Raw genomic sequence first — 17,477 nt, 5'->3', positions numbered from 1 at the left:
CTGATCACATTTTGGAGCGGACCAATGCAGCCCAATGGGCCTGGGAGTGGATTAGAGAACTGGCGACTCCCACTGAGTGGATTCAGATTGGCACTCTCATGGCTCTCCTCCATCAATCGCTAATCTCCGAGTCCCAAGACAAGTGGGAGTTCGTTAACAATAGCGGAGACCCTTTTTTCTGTGAAGGACCTGAGAAATCAACTAGCGGCCAGGAATGAGGAGCAGGTTTCGGATCAATCTTTTTGTTGGAATAACTGGGCGACGTTGAGGGTAAATTTCTTGGCCTGGCGGGCAATGTTGGGTAAAGTAGCGTCTAAAATCGGGCTGGCCGAAAAAGGGATCTATATCCCGAATCTGATCTGCGACAGTTGTGGAATGGAGGAAGAGGATGCTAACCATATTTTCGCTTCCTATCTCTTCGCTAGGAGTATTTGGTGGAACGTGTTTGTCTGGTTAAGGATCCCATTTCCGATAATGGCATCCTCTCTTTCAGATTATTTTGAAAGTATTAAATCCTACCCGGGTTCCTCCAAATGGAGAAAAATTGTTCAGATGGTCGCTTTTGCTACAACTTGGAGGATCTGGGTTGCTCGTAATAAGAAGACCTTCGATAATTGCTTCGTCCCGGTCAAAAAGACAATGGAGATGATCAAGGAAGACTCGTTCTTGTGGTTGTGCCATAGGACAAAGCTGCCCTCGCCGACTTGGGTTAAATGGTTTGACTTCGATGTGTCCGACTTATTGTAATTGTCCGTTTGTGTTTTCCTTGTTATTTTGTTTTCTTATCTGTTCGTTTTATCGGGTTTGTTTGCTTTCCAGTTTCTTGCTGGGTTTCTATATATATATATATATAGAAGTTTTGCAGTTCAAAAAAAAATATCATACCCCTTACAAAAAGTCATAAGTTCTAAATATATCACATCCGTTACAAAAAGTCACAACTTTTAAATATCATACCCTTTCAAAAAGTCACACCCCTTTAAACTATTTTTAAATATATCACGTCCCTTACAATAAAAAACCCCTCTTATATATACACTAGGTTATAACCCAGTGTATTACACGGGTTGAATAAATAAATTCTATATATACTAAATAATAAAACAGTATATCTTTAAAAACATTCTTTATTGCACGGGTAGAATAAATATAATTTTATATATTAAATAATAAAAAGTTATATCTATAAGAACAATATTGTACGGGTTGAATAAATATAATTTTATATACCAAATAAAAAAGTTATATCTTTAAAACCACGTGTATTACACGAGTTGAATAAATGTAATATTGTTTAACAAATAATAAAATAATACATCTTTAAAAACCTCATTTATTACATGAGTTGAATAAATGTAATTTTATATACCAAATAATAAAAAAAAAATTACATCTTTAAAAATATGCGTATTACACGGGTTGAATAAATGTAATTTTCTGTACTAAATAATAAAAAATATATATCCTTAAAAAACTCCATGTATTGTACGAATTGAATAAATCTAATTTTATACATCAAATAATAAAAAGTTATATCTTAAAAAATGATACGTGGTTGAAAACCGGTGTTCGTAATTGTGTAACTTAATGTTTTTACATAAGTTTTAATCTTGAATAACCTACTTTTAATAGGATTTGTGTTTTGCAGGTTTAATGGAGTTTAAGCAGCTTTTTGGGAGCTTTACGAGTCATCGGGTCGAAAACCGGACAACCGGGACATCAAACGGGTCAACCGGGAGTGCAAAATGGAAAAAAATAGAAAATGGGAGTTGGGGAGGCCGTCGGCGACGCCCCTAGGGCCGTCGGCGACACCCCGTAGTTAACCCCGTCGCCAGAAAGCTCGTAACCAGTCAATTAGCGCGTCGCAGAAAAACAACAAAAGTAGAGGGCGTCGCCGACAGGGTCCCCCCAATCGGCGACGGGCTTCCGTTTTGTGTATCGCGAAATTTTGATTTCTTGGTTGTTTTGACGAGTTATAACGGATTCTTTGACCTTGTTTCGGGGGTTACAAGTTCCTAAGGATAAAAACACATATTGGATCAATTCCCTATCATCCAATTCATCCCCAATCAATCCCTAACACCACATTCTTCATCTCTAACACCCACCTTTCATCTCTAAGATTCAAACCCTAAACAATTCTCCACCATCCCTAACCCTCAATTATTCCACCATCACCACCATTTTCAACCTTCTATCATCACCATTCAAACCCTAAACTCCTCCACTCCTCAAGGCTCAAGGTCATGGCTCCGTGTTCGTGTTTGTCGGCCAGTGATCGCGTCCACTCAACCATGAGCGGCTAGTCTCTTCGGTTTCACCCCGGTGTAGGTAGTTATATTTTCTAGGGTTTATGCATTTGTATTTTGATTCGACTTTGTGACAATTTGTATTGATTTTTGAAACCATTGACAATAGTTTACATTTGTTTGTATTCGTAAATTGTCGAACGATGATAAAGCTATGACTTTGCGAAATGGTTATGTGTAGTTATGCGTTGTCGTGGTTAGGGTTTACTTGTGTTGATTACAAAGTGCATTCTTGTCCGTTCTTCGGGGCGTTGATAGTTATTGGCACCTAAGTCACGGTACACTAAATCCGTTAATCGTTATGCAATTGAGTTGAATTAAAACATGTAGGAACCCTAGGTCTTGAAATTATCGAACCGGATGTGATCCGTATTCTAATTTCTTGTTTCAACTTTTTAGTTTAGTTTACAATTTTAGTTAATATTCAATTGATTTTGATAACATCACTTTGTCGGTTCACTCTGATATCCTTTCAAACTAATTAAACAAACAAATAAAAACAGCTATCTTCATAATCACTTTGTACATTATTTGTAAATAGTCTAACTAATCGAACGGGTCGTGCGATATTGACCACATGCTCTTCGTGGATACGATACCCGACTTACCCTAGCTACCTAGGTTTAATTGGGTTTTTGACTGATCGGGACAACACGGTCACGTCAAAATGGCGCCGTTGCCGGGGAGCTAGTGCGCTTAATATTTCATTGCTTGTTCGGTTTTTGTTTAGTTTATTTTCTTTCCTTTTTCTTGTATATTCGTGATTTTACTTCGGGTGGTCGAGCTTGTTTGTGCAGGTACATGTTTTGCAGGTACCATCTTTCAATATGAATTGGGTAGATGATGATCCGTGTGAGTGTTGCGGAAGCGGAGAGCATTATTTAGAGGATTGCTCTGTTTTCCACGAAAAAGTTCAAGCCTACAAGGATCGGGAAGACTACCTCAGCGGATTGTATGAATATAGGAGGGCGGATTATGAAGATTTCAGTGGTCTATCCTCATATTATCCATATGATAATTCACCACCACCACATTATCAAGAGTACTACTATGAACCCGAATTGCCACATTTCTTAAGTTACCGGGAGGTGTATGATGATTATTATAATGAATACCCTCAACAGGCATACAAGAAACCTCAAGACTCAATAAGTTCCAAGCTCGATGCCATCATGAATGCCATCACCACTTCAAATCAAGAGATTAAGAAGGAATTTGAGGCGAGAGATAAAGCTCATGAAGACTTGGCAAAGAAAGTGGGTCAACTCGCCGAAAAATTGGCTCAACTTAGACGAGACCAAGAGGTGTTGGCTAGTGGTACAATGGTGGATGGTGATGTGGTGGAAGAGGTTAGAGATCTTTTGGAGCAAGAAGTTGAATGTTTGAACCGAGCAGAAGACATGACACCGCAAGACGAATCAGATTCGAAAGAAGCTCACATTTATATTCATCCTTCTCCCAAACTTATCACTCCAACCAACAAAGTTGGGGATACGGGTTCGAGCATAAGGATTCGAAGGGTGGCGTTGCAAGACATTGGCCATGTTGTTAAGAGACGACCCCAAAGTTGTACATTGCGTATGCCGAATATAATAAAAAAAGCATGGATTCGTCATGCTAATTACCGAGCGTATGTTGGAAACTCGGTAGGCAATTGTGCACTTCGACCACCATGAGAGGAAAATCAGGTATGATTGTTGTAGAGTTTGTATTATTTTCGTTTTATTTTATTTTCTTAGTTAAATGAAGGTTGTGGGTGTGTTCCCTATATAACCCTCACGAGACCTACTCGTCCTCCTGAGCTATCGGGTGGTTTAAAAGGCCTTGTTGCATAAGCTAAATGCAACCGTGATTCCTACGAAAGTGAGTTAGGTTTGTTGTTATTGTAAATTATTTTTCCACATAAATCAAAGTGAATTAACGTATGACTTGGTAATATTTTCATAAAAGTGGTAGAACTAGGTAGCTAATAAATTTTAATGGTTGTGAGAAGCATGCTTCTACACAAGGGTTAAGATTTGTAGGTACATTATGTTCATTGGACGACCGCTTTCTTGAAGAGAAGAAGAGCACACGAGGAATGAGCTCAAAAATCAGGTGCATACGTTTCCTTTTACTTTTGATTTTTAGTTAGCAAATAAGTGGATTGTAAATTGTAGTTTATTTTCAGGGGTGAAATTTTGGGGAGGTTAGCCGTGTCACATCCTTTGTGCGATTTAAAAACTCTAGTTCTCACACATTGAAGACAATGTTTGCCTCAAGTGTGGGGATGGGGGAGTAGTAGAAGTTTTTCAATTTTGACCCGTTCATTTAAACACTACACATTGAGGACAATGTTTACCTCAAGTGTGGGGATGGGAAAAAAATTTCAAATTTTTTTTCAAAATGTCTTTGCTTGAAGCGATCTTAAAAGCACAAGTAACTAAGTCAACGAGGGATGGCACAACCCATTTGGTCTTTTGTCATGGTCAAGTTCAAATTAATAGCATGACGGGTATTTAGCGGGTGATTATATGGGAATAATTCACCTAAGAAACTAGCACATCATGCATATCACATACCATACTCATTATATATGTGAGGTTTTGAGCCACTTTTACATCATATGATTACATATTTATGTTTCTTTGTTTGAGTGGACCATTAGTCATGTATTGTAGAACTTGCATCTTTTGATACGTTTGAGACCATAGACCGAATACAAGCACGAGAATGATTAAGACATTAGGTAAACCTTTTCCTTTAAAACCATTTATCCATCCTTACCCAAATAAATCCCCTAGTCGCCCACTTTGAGCCTAATCCTTTCGTTTGACCAACCCATTTAGCCCACAACCATTAAACCATTTCTTTTTAAACCCGTGTGATGAAAATTCGATTATAGGATTATGTGTTTGTATAGTTGTGATTTATTTATAAAAAGAGAGAGAGAGAGAGAGAGAGAGAGAGAGAGAGAGAAATCAGAAAATTTTATGAAAAAAATGAAAATGCATTAAGAAAAACACAAAAAGAAGTGTTAGTAGTTGTTGAATAAAAGGCAAAAGTCGTTGCGTCATAGTTGATGTTTATATTTAGTTTTGCTTAGTTTAGTGGGTTGTAATAAAAATTGAATTTTCATCACCTTAGCCACTTTAAATATCCTACTTCCCTACCCTTAGCCTAGCCCCGTTACAACCTTTACAAAGACCTTTTGACTTGTGCCTAGTATTTGTGTTCGATGGTGGAGAATGATTGAGTTGCAAGCCTATGCGGGTACGTGTTCTAATCGGTTTTGAGTGGTTACTTGAAAAGTGCTAATTCATTATCTATTAGCCAAATTTTAAACCGACTGGAGAGAACATTGTGAGGGATGTGCATGATTTATTAGTTTCAAGGGCGGGTAAATCTTGGATAACCATTGTATATGTGAATGCTCACTTTACCGTTAAATATGCTGGAAATTGTAAAGAGTTTGAACTTTAGTATGACAATTGACCTTAACCTTCGTCTCGGGAATGGGGTGTGCATTCGTTGTTCGACCCACGTGAAAGTGAAAAACAGATTTGCTTGAGGGCAAGCAAAAGACAAGTGTGGGGATGTGATACGTGGTTGAAAACCGGTGTTCGTAATTGTGTAACTTAATGTTTTTACATAAGTTTTAATCTTGAATAGCCTACTTTTAATTAGATTTGTGTTTTGCAGGTTTAATGGAGTTTAAGGAGCTTTTTGAGAGCTTTACGAGTCACCGGGTCGAAAACCGGACAACCGGGACATCAAACGGGCAACCGGGAGTGCAAAATGGAAAAAAATAGAAAATGGGAGTTGGGGAGGTCGTCGGCAACGCCCCGTAGTTAACCACGTCGCCAGAAAGCTCGTAACCAGACAATTAGCGCGTCGCAGAAAAACAGCAAAAGTAGAGGGCGTCGCCGACGGGGTCCCCCCAGTTGGCGACGGGCTTCCGTTTTGTGTATCGCGAAATTTTGATTTATTGGTTGTTTTGACGAATTATAACGGATTCTTTGACCTTGTTTCGGGGGTTACGAGTTCCTAAGGATAAAAACACATCTTGGATCAATTCCCTATCATCCAATTCATTCCCAATCAATCCCTAACACCACATTCTTCATCTCTAACACCCACCTTTCATCTCTAACATTCAAACCCTAACCAATTCTCCACCATCCCTAACCCACAATTATTCCACCATCACCACCATCTTCAACCTTCCATCATCACCAATCAAACCCTAAACTCCACCACTCCTCAAGGCTCAAGGTCATGGCTCCTTGTTCGTGTTTGTCGACCGGTGATCGCGTCCACTCAACCATGAACGGCTAGTCTATTCGGTTTCACCAGGTAGTTGTATTTTCTAGGGTTTATGCGTTTGTAGTTTGATTCGACTTTGTGACAATTTGTATTGATTTTTGAAACCATTGACAATAGTTTACATTTGTTTCGTATTCGTAAATTGTCGAACGATGATAAAGTTATGACTTTGCGAAATGGTTATGTGTAGTTATGCGTTGTCGTGGTTAGGATTTACTTGTGTTGATTACAAAGTACATTCTTGTCCGTTCTTCGGGGCGTTGATAGTTATTGGCACCTAAGTCACGGTACACTAAATCCGTTAATCGTTATGCAATTGAGTTGAATTAAAACATGTAGGAACCCTAGGTCTTGCAATTATCGAACCGGGTGTGATCCGTATTCTAATTTCTTGTTTCAACGTTTTAGTTTAGTTTACAATTTTAGTTAATATTCAATTGATTTCGTTAACATCAATTTGCCGGTTCACTCCGATATCCTTTTAAACTAATTAAACAAATAAATAAAAATAGCTATCTTCATAATCACTTTATACATTATTTGTAAATAGTCTAACTAATCGATCGGGTTGTGCGATACTGACCACATGCTCTTCGTGGATACGATACCCGACTTACCCTAGCTACCTAGGTTTAATTGGGTTTTTGACTGATCGGGACGACACGGTCACGCCAAAAAAACCTCATGTATTACATGGGTCGAGAAAATGCAATTTTGTAGAGGGAAAATAAAAATATTTAATATATTAACACAAAGTTTGGTTTTCGTGATAAAAATAAATTATTCTGTTGTTGCAAAATTTGTTAACGAAGTCTCAATAAATTTAACCATTTATTTAAAACTACGTAAATGTATAAATGATAAATAATATTAGTTAATTTTATTTTATGTTTGTAAAACCTATTTAATATCAAACTAAACAAAATGTTTAAATATATAGTTAAGATCAAATTAGATAATTGAGTAAATTACGTTTTTGGCCCCTGTGGTTATATCAGTTTTACTATATTGGTCCAAAATAAGATTTTTTAACAGATTTGCCCTCATGGTCCCTATAATTAACCTTTTTGGCCCCTAAATCTAACCAAACCCCAACTCAGGTTAATTTATTGGTCACATGTTTAGCACATGATGTCTAATTTGGTCATTTTACCTCCCTCTATAAATAAAACCCTAAACCCCTGTTTTTTCACTTCATCTTCTTCATTAAATATAGACACCCACCGCCGGCCATTAATTTGGTCATCTTCTTCATTTTACCTCTCTCTACTATATCTCTCTGTACACATATACACACATCTGTATAAATATAGACACCCACTGCCGGCCATATCTAACAAGAACATACGTGAACGGGATTTGACTGTGCTGAAAAACATCAACAAGAACGACGATTGGTGAAGGGGATTTGACTCTGCTGAAAAAATCAACAATCCGCCGGACCACGACACAAAAAACCCACCGCCGGCCATATCCGGCGAAACCTGCAACTTCCGGTGGTGGTTGATATTCTTCTTCGTGAAGAACAAATCGTCGCCTCGTGCTCCCTCTCTAGATCCGCCACCAGATCTTGCCGATTTGTGGTTAGTAAAAAAATGACCTGATGTGTCTCTTTCTTGTGTCTTTCTTGCCTAATTGTTGAACCTGCTGTTGATTCAAAAGACAGTGGCCATTTTAATTTATGAACCTGTTGTTCATCAAAACATATTAATCTTCAACTTCATAACTTCAGAACTGAGATCTGGAACTTTAGATCGGTGGATTGATTTAGGGTTTATAAGTGGGTTGTTGTGGTGGTTTGGTGGTTACGGTTGCGTGGGGATGTCGGAAAGTGGGTGGTGGCGGTGGTGTATGCTGGTGGTGGAGTATGGTGGTGGAGAGAGTATTTATACAGACGTGTAAGCAAGTGGGTGGTGGCGGTGGTGTATGCTGGTGGTGGAGTATGGTGGTGGAGAAGAAGATGATTTAATGAAGAAGATGAAGTGAAAAAACAGGGTTTTATTTATAGAGGGAGGTAAAATGACCAAATTAGACATCATGTGCTAAACATGTGACCAATAAATTAACCTGAGTTGGGGTTTGGTTAGATTTAGGGGCCAAAAAGGTTAATTATAGGGACCATGAGGGCAAATCTGTTAAAAAATCTTATTTTAGGCCAATATAGTAAAACTGATATAACCACAGGGGCCAAAAACGTAATTTACTCTAGATAATTACATAATTAAGTTTGAATTTGAAGTAAATAGATAAATATAAAAGTAATAATTAATTCAAATAAATAATAGAGTAAATTACGATTTTGCCCCCCGTGGTTATATCACTTTTACTCTTTTAGCCTAATTTTTTTTAACAACTAAACCCCTAACGTCTTTTTTTCTAACCTTTTTGGCCCCTAACGTCTTTTTTTTTCTAACCCTTTTGGCCCCTAACATTTAATGGATGAGATTAGTGTTAGGGGCCAAAAGGGTTAGAAAAGAAGACGTTGAGGGCTCAGATGTTAAAAATAACATTTAATGGATGGGGTTAGTGCTAGGGGCCAAAAGGGTTAGCATAGAAGACGTTGGGGGCTCAGATGTTAAAAAATTCTTTTTTGAGCTAAAAGGGTAAAAGTGATATAACCACAGGGGCCAAAATCGTAATTTACTCTAAATAATATTATAAATGAGAAGAAGATTAAACTAAATAATAATTATCCATAAGATATTAAACTAAATAATATTTAGTAGGAGAGTTATCTATAATTAATTAAAAAAGATTAAATTAAAATAATAATTATTTATAAGAGATGCCCTAATATAATGACAAGTGTCCACAAAGTGGTTTCTTTTATTATATAGTACTAGCGGTAAGACTCGTGTACAAACACGGGTCGTTTCTTAGAAAACCATGCATACCATATTTTATTAGTCAATGAATGATTATACATTTTTTTATAATTTAATTAAAAATGGATTATAAAGAAAGGGAATAACAATTAAATAACAAATAAATGATACTTTAAGGGCTGAAAGAGGAACTATATGTCATAACTCTATTAATAAATGAACTTTGTGATACTTTGGGTAAGTATCTTTAGGGCTTAATTTGGGTAATGTTTTATAGTGTTTGAAAACAATAGTTGAAATCACTGTTGTAATCAAATTGGGTTTGGAGAAAACAGTGGTTGAAAACCACTGTTGGGTAATTTTTTATTGGGTTAAAACAGTGTTTTGTGGAGGAAACAGTAGTTGAAACCACTGTTAGGTTAAAACTGTGGTTCAGTGGTTTCAACCATTGTTTTCTCCACAAAACACTGTTTTAGCCGAACAACAACAATTTTAACCCAACAATGGTTTCAACCACTGTTTTCTCCACAAAACACTGTTTTAACCCAATAAAATTATTACCCAACAGTAATTTCAACCACTTTTTTCTCCAAGCCCAATTTGATTACAATAGTGTTTTCAACCATTGTTTTCAAACACTATAAAACATTGCCCAAATTAAGTATTAATTCATAACTATGAGATTTCATTGCCTTTTGATTCAGTCAAATTAGTGGATATGTAGATGGAAACATTCCAAGAGTCATAATTTTGATCATTAGTTTCGTATGCTATTAAATTTTTATTTATGTCGTTTTAAAACAATTTTTATATTAACATACTACGATAAAAATTGGTTAAATGCTCATTAGGGGAACACAAAATTACGAAAGTACAAGTTATGAGTGTCATTATTATTATTCACGTTGACAGTATGAATAAATATCAACTAATGAGTCATATTTTAGATCATTAACTTGCGTGATCACCCGCCACACATAATCACCTCTATTGTTGCATCCAATAAAACATTGAATATGCAAAGCTAGATCACCATCACAATTCACAATGCTATTATAAATGAGAACAGAAACCTGATTCTGAGCAAATCAAACTGCATATCTTACATATAACCAAAATTAGGTAGAAATTTTATATCTCAAATATAAAGATATCTAAAAATCAATAACTATGTAAAAGTTTGGTACACCACAACAAAATTTGTGTTAACCTCATAATATTATCCTTAATGCAAAGTAAAAAAAATCAATGCTCAACTCTTGAATCTGATGCTTTTGCTGATAGTATTGATTCCAGAAACTTCTCCGCCATAAGGACCGGCCGGCTTCCTAATATCCCGTACCTATCCTTTCCTCGCAACTTCTTTCTTCTTGTGTTTCAACTGCACATATTAGTATTCCACAGCGAGAAGAAGTTAATACCCCCACGAGCGAACATACAATACCATTACAACTTATTTTTAATGTAACATACCTTGTACTTCTTTCTCGGGTTTTTAAGATCCTTGCTGCGTTTACGGTCTAAAAACTGGTAAGTTAGCAAAAGAGTTAAAAACTAAACAGCAGATGTTATCAAATTAGCAGATGTTATCGATATATTCAACTTATCAGCAGATGTTATCAAATCAGATGTTACCAGCAGATGTTATCGATATATTCAACTTATCAGCAGATGTTATCAAATCAGATGTTATCAAATCAGATGTTATCAGCAGATGTTACCAGCAGATGTCACACGCGATTCAGAACGCATTCTTCTTGTAGACTTCGGCACAACGGGCAGACTATTAATCAAGCTAAAGAAACGCATCCTGTAACAAAAAAAAGAATATGAGAACATGAGTCATTAATCTCTTGTTATCATAGATCTATTCACTGATTTCATCGGTTCATAACTATCTTTTTTGTCCACAAGATCGCTTCAATCTGTTCATTTATACCACTAACTCATCCAAGAAAGTTCATAACTATCTTTTTTTCGACTTTTTATCTCCGGTGACGGAAGATGCTTTCATCAGTTCATAACTATCTTTCCTGTACTTTCAATACTTTTTTAAAACTCGTGACGGAAGATGCTTTTGGTTTTCAAAAACAATACCGTAACAAAGTTTAGTTCCGTCTTTTTCTTATCGGTAATGCACGCATTCTGAAAAGCCGAAGCTTCTGCTTCTAGACCTTTTCCGTATTGAGGAGGCTGTTCGGGACAAACAAGTTCGTTCCATCTCACATGAAGGTCTAGATACCTAACCTATTGCATTCACAAAAAACGATTATTAATATTTATGATCCATTGATCTCAACATGTAGAATAATGATTTTATTAATAATTAGTTAATTACCTGAAGAGCAAGTTCTGATGCAGTGTGGCTCAAGTCAACTGCAGCTCGCTAGATAAACTGTTTGCTTCTTTTAATAGCCTCGCGACTATCAACGTAATGCACACCGTTTATTTTTTTACAGCCACCTAATTATATAAATAAATAAAAAATCAGTTGAACTTATTTATTGTCACACCCCAACCGATGGCGGAATCATCGGGGCGTGGCACTGAGCGAAACAGATTGTCCAGAAGTTTCCACAACAACTATTATTACAAACTCAGTTAAGTGATACGTCCCATACCGTATCCCAAATAAATAAACAAGTTATCATAGAATACAACCAAACAAATAGTACTGTTTCGATAACTCAGATTTAATTTATTACAAACCAAATGTTTAAAAGTACGGCCCAGAGTCATTAAGACTCGTCCGCACAAGGTCTACAGACAACTAATGCCATAGATGCTTGATCGAACAACTCCAACGGCTCCATTGCTATAGTTTATTCACTTCTAGAGACCCCTAGGTAGGCTACGACCTACAACTGCTAGATGGGCTCTAAAGCTTTATTATTGCCTCGCTTTCCTAGCAAGTAAGCATCCTAATTACCTGTCACATACGTTAAAATAAAGTCAATACATAATAGCATATAGAGTTCGAATAGTTTACGCATAACCAGGCACGTACACAGAGGAAAACGATGCATGTTAATTATCGACATGGGACCATCGGTACCAACGACTGCGGGTTGACCGTCCGAGACGGTTCGCAATACATGATTACCACCGTAATCCATGCAAGTATTTGTCCTTAACAACCCCCGTGTGAACGGGTGCTGAGTCCAAACTATAGTACTTTGTTGCTAAGGCAGGTAGATAGCACTCCACGTGTAAACATAATAAACAACATTCATTTAGTCAAATAGCACATGCAAGTTGGTTAGCGTTCAAATAGTTTGTCTTTGATTGTGATTTGATAGGTAACGTATGTAACACCCAAACGTGCTAAAAGCAAAAAGGGGTCGAGTATACTCACAGTGATTGATTGTGGATTGAAGGGAGCGCTGAGAGTAAGATTAGCCTGAATAGTTCGATAGCATAACGATGAGTAACGCGGAAAAGTAAACAAGTATGGATGGATCGAATGGGCTGGTCGATCGAACGACAGGTTCGATCGGACGGCCTGTTCGATCGGCTGGTATAACCGATTGGACAGTCCTGTTCGATCGGCCGGTTGGCTCGATCGGCTGAACCATTCGAGTGGATTGTTTCTTCCTCTGGTGTGTTTGTGTTAGAGGATTTGAACTTTGGAAGTTTTTGTTGCAGTATTTGAGAACACTGAAGTGTTCCTACCTTTTCGAGTCGTTCGATCGAACGGTTCGTTCGATCGGCTAGCCCACTCGATCGGCTAGCCCACTCGATCGGCTAGGAGCTTCATGTTAGTCCCTAACTGAATGTCACTCGATCGGACAGTCTGTTCGATCGGCTGACATTCTCTACTACGAACAAGTTGTGAAAACGATTAAGTGTTGAAGCATAGTATCTCATGATCCGAACAGTAATGTTTACCCATCGAGTGACCCATTCGATTGAACATTACTTCGTCAATACTATTCTTCAAAAGTTCGGGAGTGTGGGGCCATGTGCTAGCCGATCGGCTGGCCCGGTCGATCGGCTGGCGTATCCGATCGGCTGGGCTGTTCGACAGCCTAGCCGTTCGGCCAACATTTCTGACCTGGTCGGCCTTTCGTCTAACACTTGGTTGTTTGTTTATTTGTTATTCTTTCAAGGTATCTTGACAACGTGTTGAACTATGATAACCTTCGTTTCCACCTGTTCCCTTGGCTCGAACAGGAATCACCCAAGTCCGGTCGGTTGAACGGTTTGGAATGTCGGTTTAGAGTTTAACCGATATCGGTGAACCTTGTTTATAGACCCGAATCTTGAACCTTCCAAACCATTTGAATGATTGGTTAGCCGTTCAAGCTCCGTTTCTACCGGTTTGAAAGCATTGAGTATAAAAGAGTTGAAAGAAAGTTGGGAATCCTTCTTTCAATCCTTTACATTATGAAATGTTTAGATCCATGATGGATCTTAGCTTGTTTATGTGGAAATCGGTTAGATCTAAGCTAATCATAGTGGAATGGGGCCAAAACATGATGTTCTTCAAGAACACCATGATGACATCACCCAAGAAAGCTTAGATCTTGGTGATTTCACGGTTAGAATCTAAGTTTTGAAAGATAGAAAGGTGTAGAATCAAGTAATGATCAAGATCGTATAAGAATTAGAGTGAAAACTTACCGGGATTGAGAGAAATCTGAGAAAAGGTGAAGAAGATAGCTGGTTCGGTCAGAGCTTTCCAAAAATGGAAAGTATGACAATGACAGCCCTATTTATAGGCTTCCAAAAGAGGAAAGTGGCAGCCGATCGGCTGGGAACTCCGATCGAGTGGGCAGCTCGATCGGCTGGCAAGGTGCTTAGCCGATCGGCTGGCCTGTTCGATCAGGATGCTTCCTGTTCGATCCGCCACGCACTTCGAGTATTTTGTGATGATTTTTGATGTTTCGATGATGACACGAATACGATAGAGTTCCTAGTCAAATTATTTTTAATCCCAACCACTATATCTTACATACAATCTTCCATAAGTTACGTTTCAATGTCGGTTTCGATTGAGTTCGATTGCCTTTCAAGTTTCGATTCGATTTTCGATTGATTTGCTTGAATACCACACCAAACATAAAGTAAGCACGCACAAGTAACACATAAGGCTCACACACACGTATAATAATACCAAATTCGCATGATTCGAGTCTTGAGTTCGATTGATTGTTAGATCGGTTTGATTACTGATTGGTTTACTTTATCGCATTGTTACTTCCTGTCATTCATAGTCGTAGATCGATTCGCATTAAGACACGTTCGATTACTTCGATTTCTTGCTGATTACAACACTTACTCCACATAATACAACTAAAACACAAGATCGACTATCTACAGTTAGAGAAAGTCAAAGTTGACTTGGACTTTGACTTTGACTTTGACATTCGAAGACACGGGGTGTTACATTTATAACATCCGCCCATTATCATCAGACGTTATAAGCAGATTTGATAAGATCTACCCGTTATCAGCAGATGTTATAACTAGATGTTATCAAATCAGATGTTATCAGCAGATGTTACCAGCAGATGTTATCGATATATTCAACTTATCAGCAGATGTTATCAAATCAGATGTTATCAGCAGATGTTATCAAATCAGATGTTATCAGCAGATGTTATCAAATCAGATGTTATCAACAGATGTTACCAGCTGATGTCACACGCGATCCAGAACGCATTCTTCTTGTAGACTTCGCCACAACGGGCAGACTAAAATCAAGCTAAAGAAACGCATCCTGTAACAAAAAAAGACTATGAGAACATGAGTCATTGATCTCTTGTTATCATAGATCTATTCACTGATTTCATCAGTTCATAACTATCTTTTTTGTCCACAAGATCGCTTCAATCTGTTCATTTATACCACTAACTCATCCAAGAAAGTTCATAACTATCTTTTTTTTCGACTTTTTATCTCCGGTGACGGAAGATGCTTTCATCAGTTCATAACTATCTTTCCTGTACTTTCAATACTTTTTTAAAACACGTGACGGAAGATGCTTTTGGTTTTCAAAAACAATACCATAAGAAAGTTTGGTTCCGTATTTTTCTTATTGGTAATGCACGCATTCTGAAAAGCCGAAGCTTCTGCTTCTAGACCTTTTCCGTCTTGAAGGGGCTGTTCGGGATAAACAAGTTCGTTCCATCTCACATGAAAGTCTAGATACCTAACCTATTGCATTCACGAAAAACGATTATTAATATTTATGATCCATTGATCTCAACATATAGAATAATGATTTTATTAATAATTAGTTAATTACCTGAAGAGCAAGTTCTGATGCAGCGTGGCTCAAGTCAACTGCAGCTCGCCAGATAAACTGTTTGCTTCATTTAATAGCCTCACGACTATCAACGTAATGCACACCGTTTATTTTTTTACAGCCACCTAATTATATAAATAAAAAAAATCAGTTGAACTTATTTATAAACCATATCATTAGTGACCAACAAAACAATAATTATATGAAAATTACCTTGTCGAGCAGTATGCTTAATCATGTGCTTAATCATTGACTGAATTGACCTTCTGAGCCTGTTTCATCTATGTGCCTGATCCAATCCGAAGAAAAAACAATGTTGCGAATATTCCTCTCAAGCTACATACAAACGATATGACTGTATCCATATTTAACAAACAACTCATATTTAATAAACAGCTCATATACCTGTCTCACTTATGCATATTATTTATTCATTTACAACCTTAGAATCAAGCCTTTTGTATCCATATTTAACAAACAGCTCATATACACGTCTCACTTATTCGGAGTGCCCAGATCTCCCGTCAGCCTGCAAATGAACAAAACTACCGGAGTTGTATTAAATAAACGTAAAAATTAAGACATAAGAAAAGGTACTCATGAGACAATCAACACATGATCGTTCTAAATACTCGCCTCTCATTTAAGGGGGGGGGGTAGTATGTGTATGGATGCAGTTTCTCCATATATATGTGCTACTAATATCACTTCTTCCTATTTAAGCTGAACATTCACTTTCTGCATATCCTTCACCTCTGCACCCAAAATAAAATGAAAAAATAAATAACTATTTATATTATTATATAAGTTTATGTTTCAAATCAACAGGACTCAACTCGTTTCAACCTAAACGCATTTCGACTTCACATAAGGAATGAAGTAAAGTTATATACATAAAACCTCCTAAATCACTTTATTGGTCATCTTAACCGACAGTTAAGATCAAATGACAGTCCATTTAAAATAAACAAAGGCTTAGTGTCGTTTGGTTTAACAAACAGCAGTTGATTTTAAACAAAGAGTCTACAAAGACAGTTAAGATAAAACCTCCTAAATTACTTTGTTGTCGTGTATGTTCTAGTTCACAATGCACATGACAACATGCAAAGAGATGTGATCAAGGTTACCTTCTTGGCATTATAGACGGAGACATCATCCCAGCCTCTCGAATGTAAATCCGAATCTTGATGAGAAATTGATGACTTGAGACCTTTATTATCTTTACGAGCATATGGCGAATCATCATCATCAACCTGATCAATGCTACCAGATCCCATACTACTAATTTTATTTGCAAATTTTTCAGCTGAATCCATAAACCTGTAATCACCAGGCGGTGATCGATTTTGTACAATAGCTTAATTCCTCAAATTCAAGCTCGAAAATAGAGCAATTTAACTTCTAAATACTTAAAAAGGTCACGAAGGAGTTAATAATCTCTAACCCTAGGTCCCACCAACTGGTATTTCTGCCAAACTTAAAGCAGGGGACCAGAGACAAATAAACAATTTTGCCAATGCTCTTTATTCTTTCCTCTTGATCAACATCTTAAATATTTGTAACGCCCCAAAATATGGTTAAGTGCTTTCATGTTTTATATAATATGCAATAAGTAAGTTATAGTATGTATAACTTTAGTATGAGAATAATTGTGACGAGATTAATAACTATAAGAGTATGTACTAAATTACTATGTGAGAAATAACCAAATAGAAAGGAAATAAGAGTTAATTCTAAACCTTTCAAATTGGGAGGGACTAAAAATGACAAAAATGAAAGATGGGTTAT

General features: G+C 37.1%; 1 protein-coding gene across 1 annotated transcript; it reads left to right on the top strand.

The window, feature by feature from the left end:
* Positions 1-294: 294 nt before the first annotated feature.
* Positions 295-747, top strand: LOC110920065. Its single transcript, XM_022164304.1, has one exon. It carries the CDS (start codon positions 295-297, stop codon positions 745-747), a length of 453 nt encoding a protein of 150 aa, XP_022019996.1.
* The last annotated feature ends 16,730 nt before the right edge of the window (positions 748-17,477 follow it).

Source organism: Helianthus annuus, chromosome 16, assembly GCF_002127325.2.
Source record: "Helianthus annuus cultivar XRQ/B chromosome 16, HanXRQr2.0-SUNRISE, whole genome shotgun sequence".
In the NCBI taxonomy this organism is placed as follows: domain Eukaryota; kingdom Viridiplantae; phylum Streptophyta; class Magnoliopsida; order Asterales; family Asteraceae; genus Helianthus; species Helianthus annuus.
Note: the sequence above shows the minus strand (reverse complement) of the source record. Positions and strands in the feature narration are given on the sequence as shown.

What these genes read in the sequence shown, in the direction of transcription:
- LOC110920065 (XM_022164304.1), top strand. Translation starts at nt 295, where the DNA reads ATGTTGGGTAAAGTAGCGTCTAAAATCGGGCTGGCCGAAAAAGGGATC.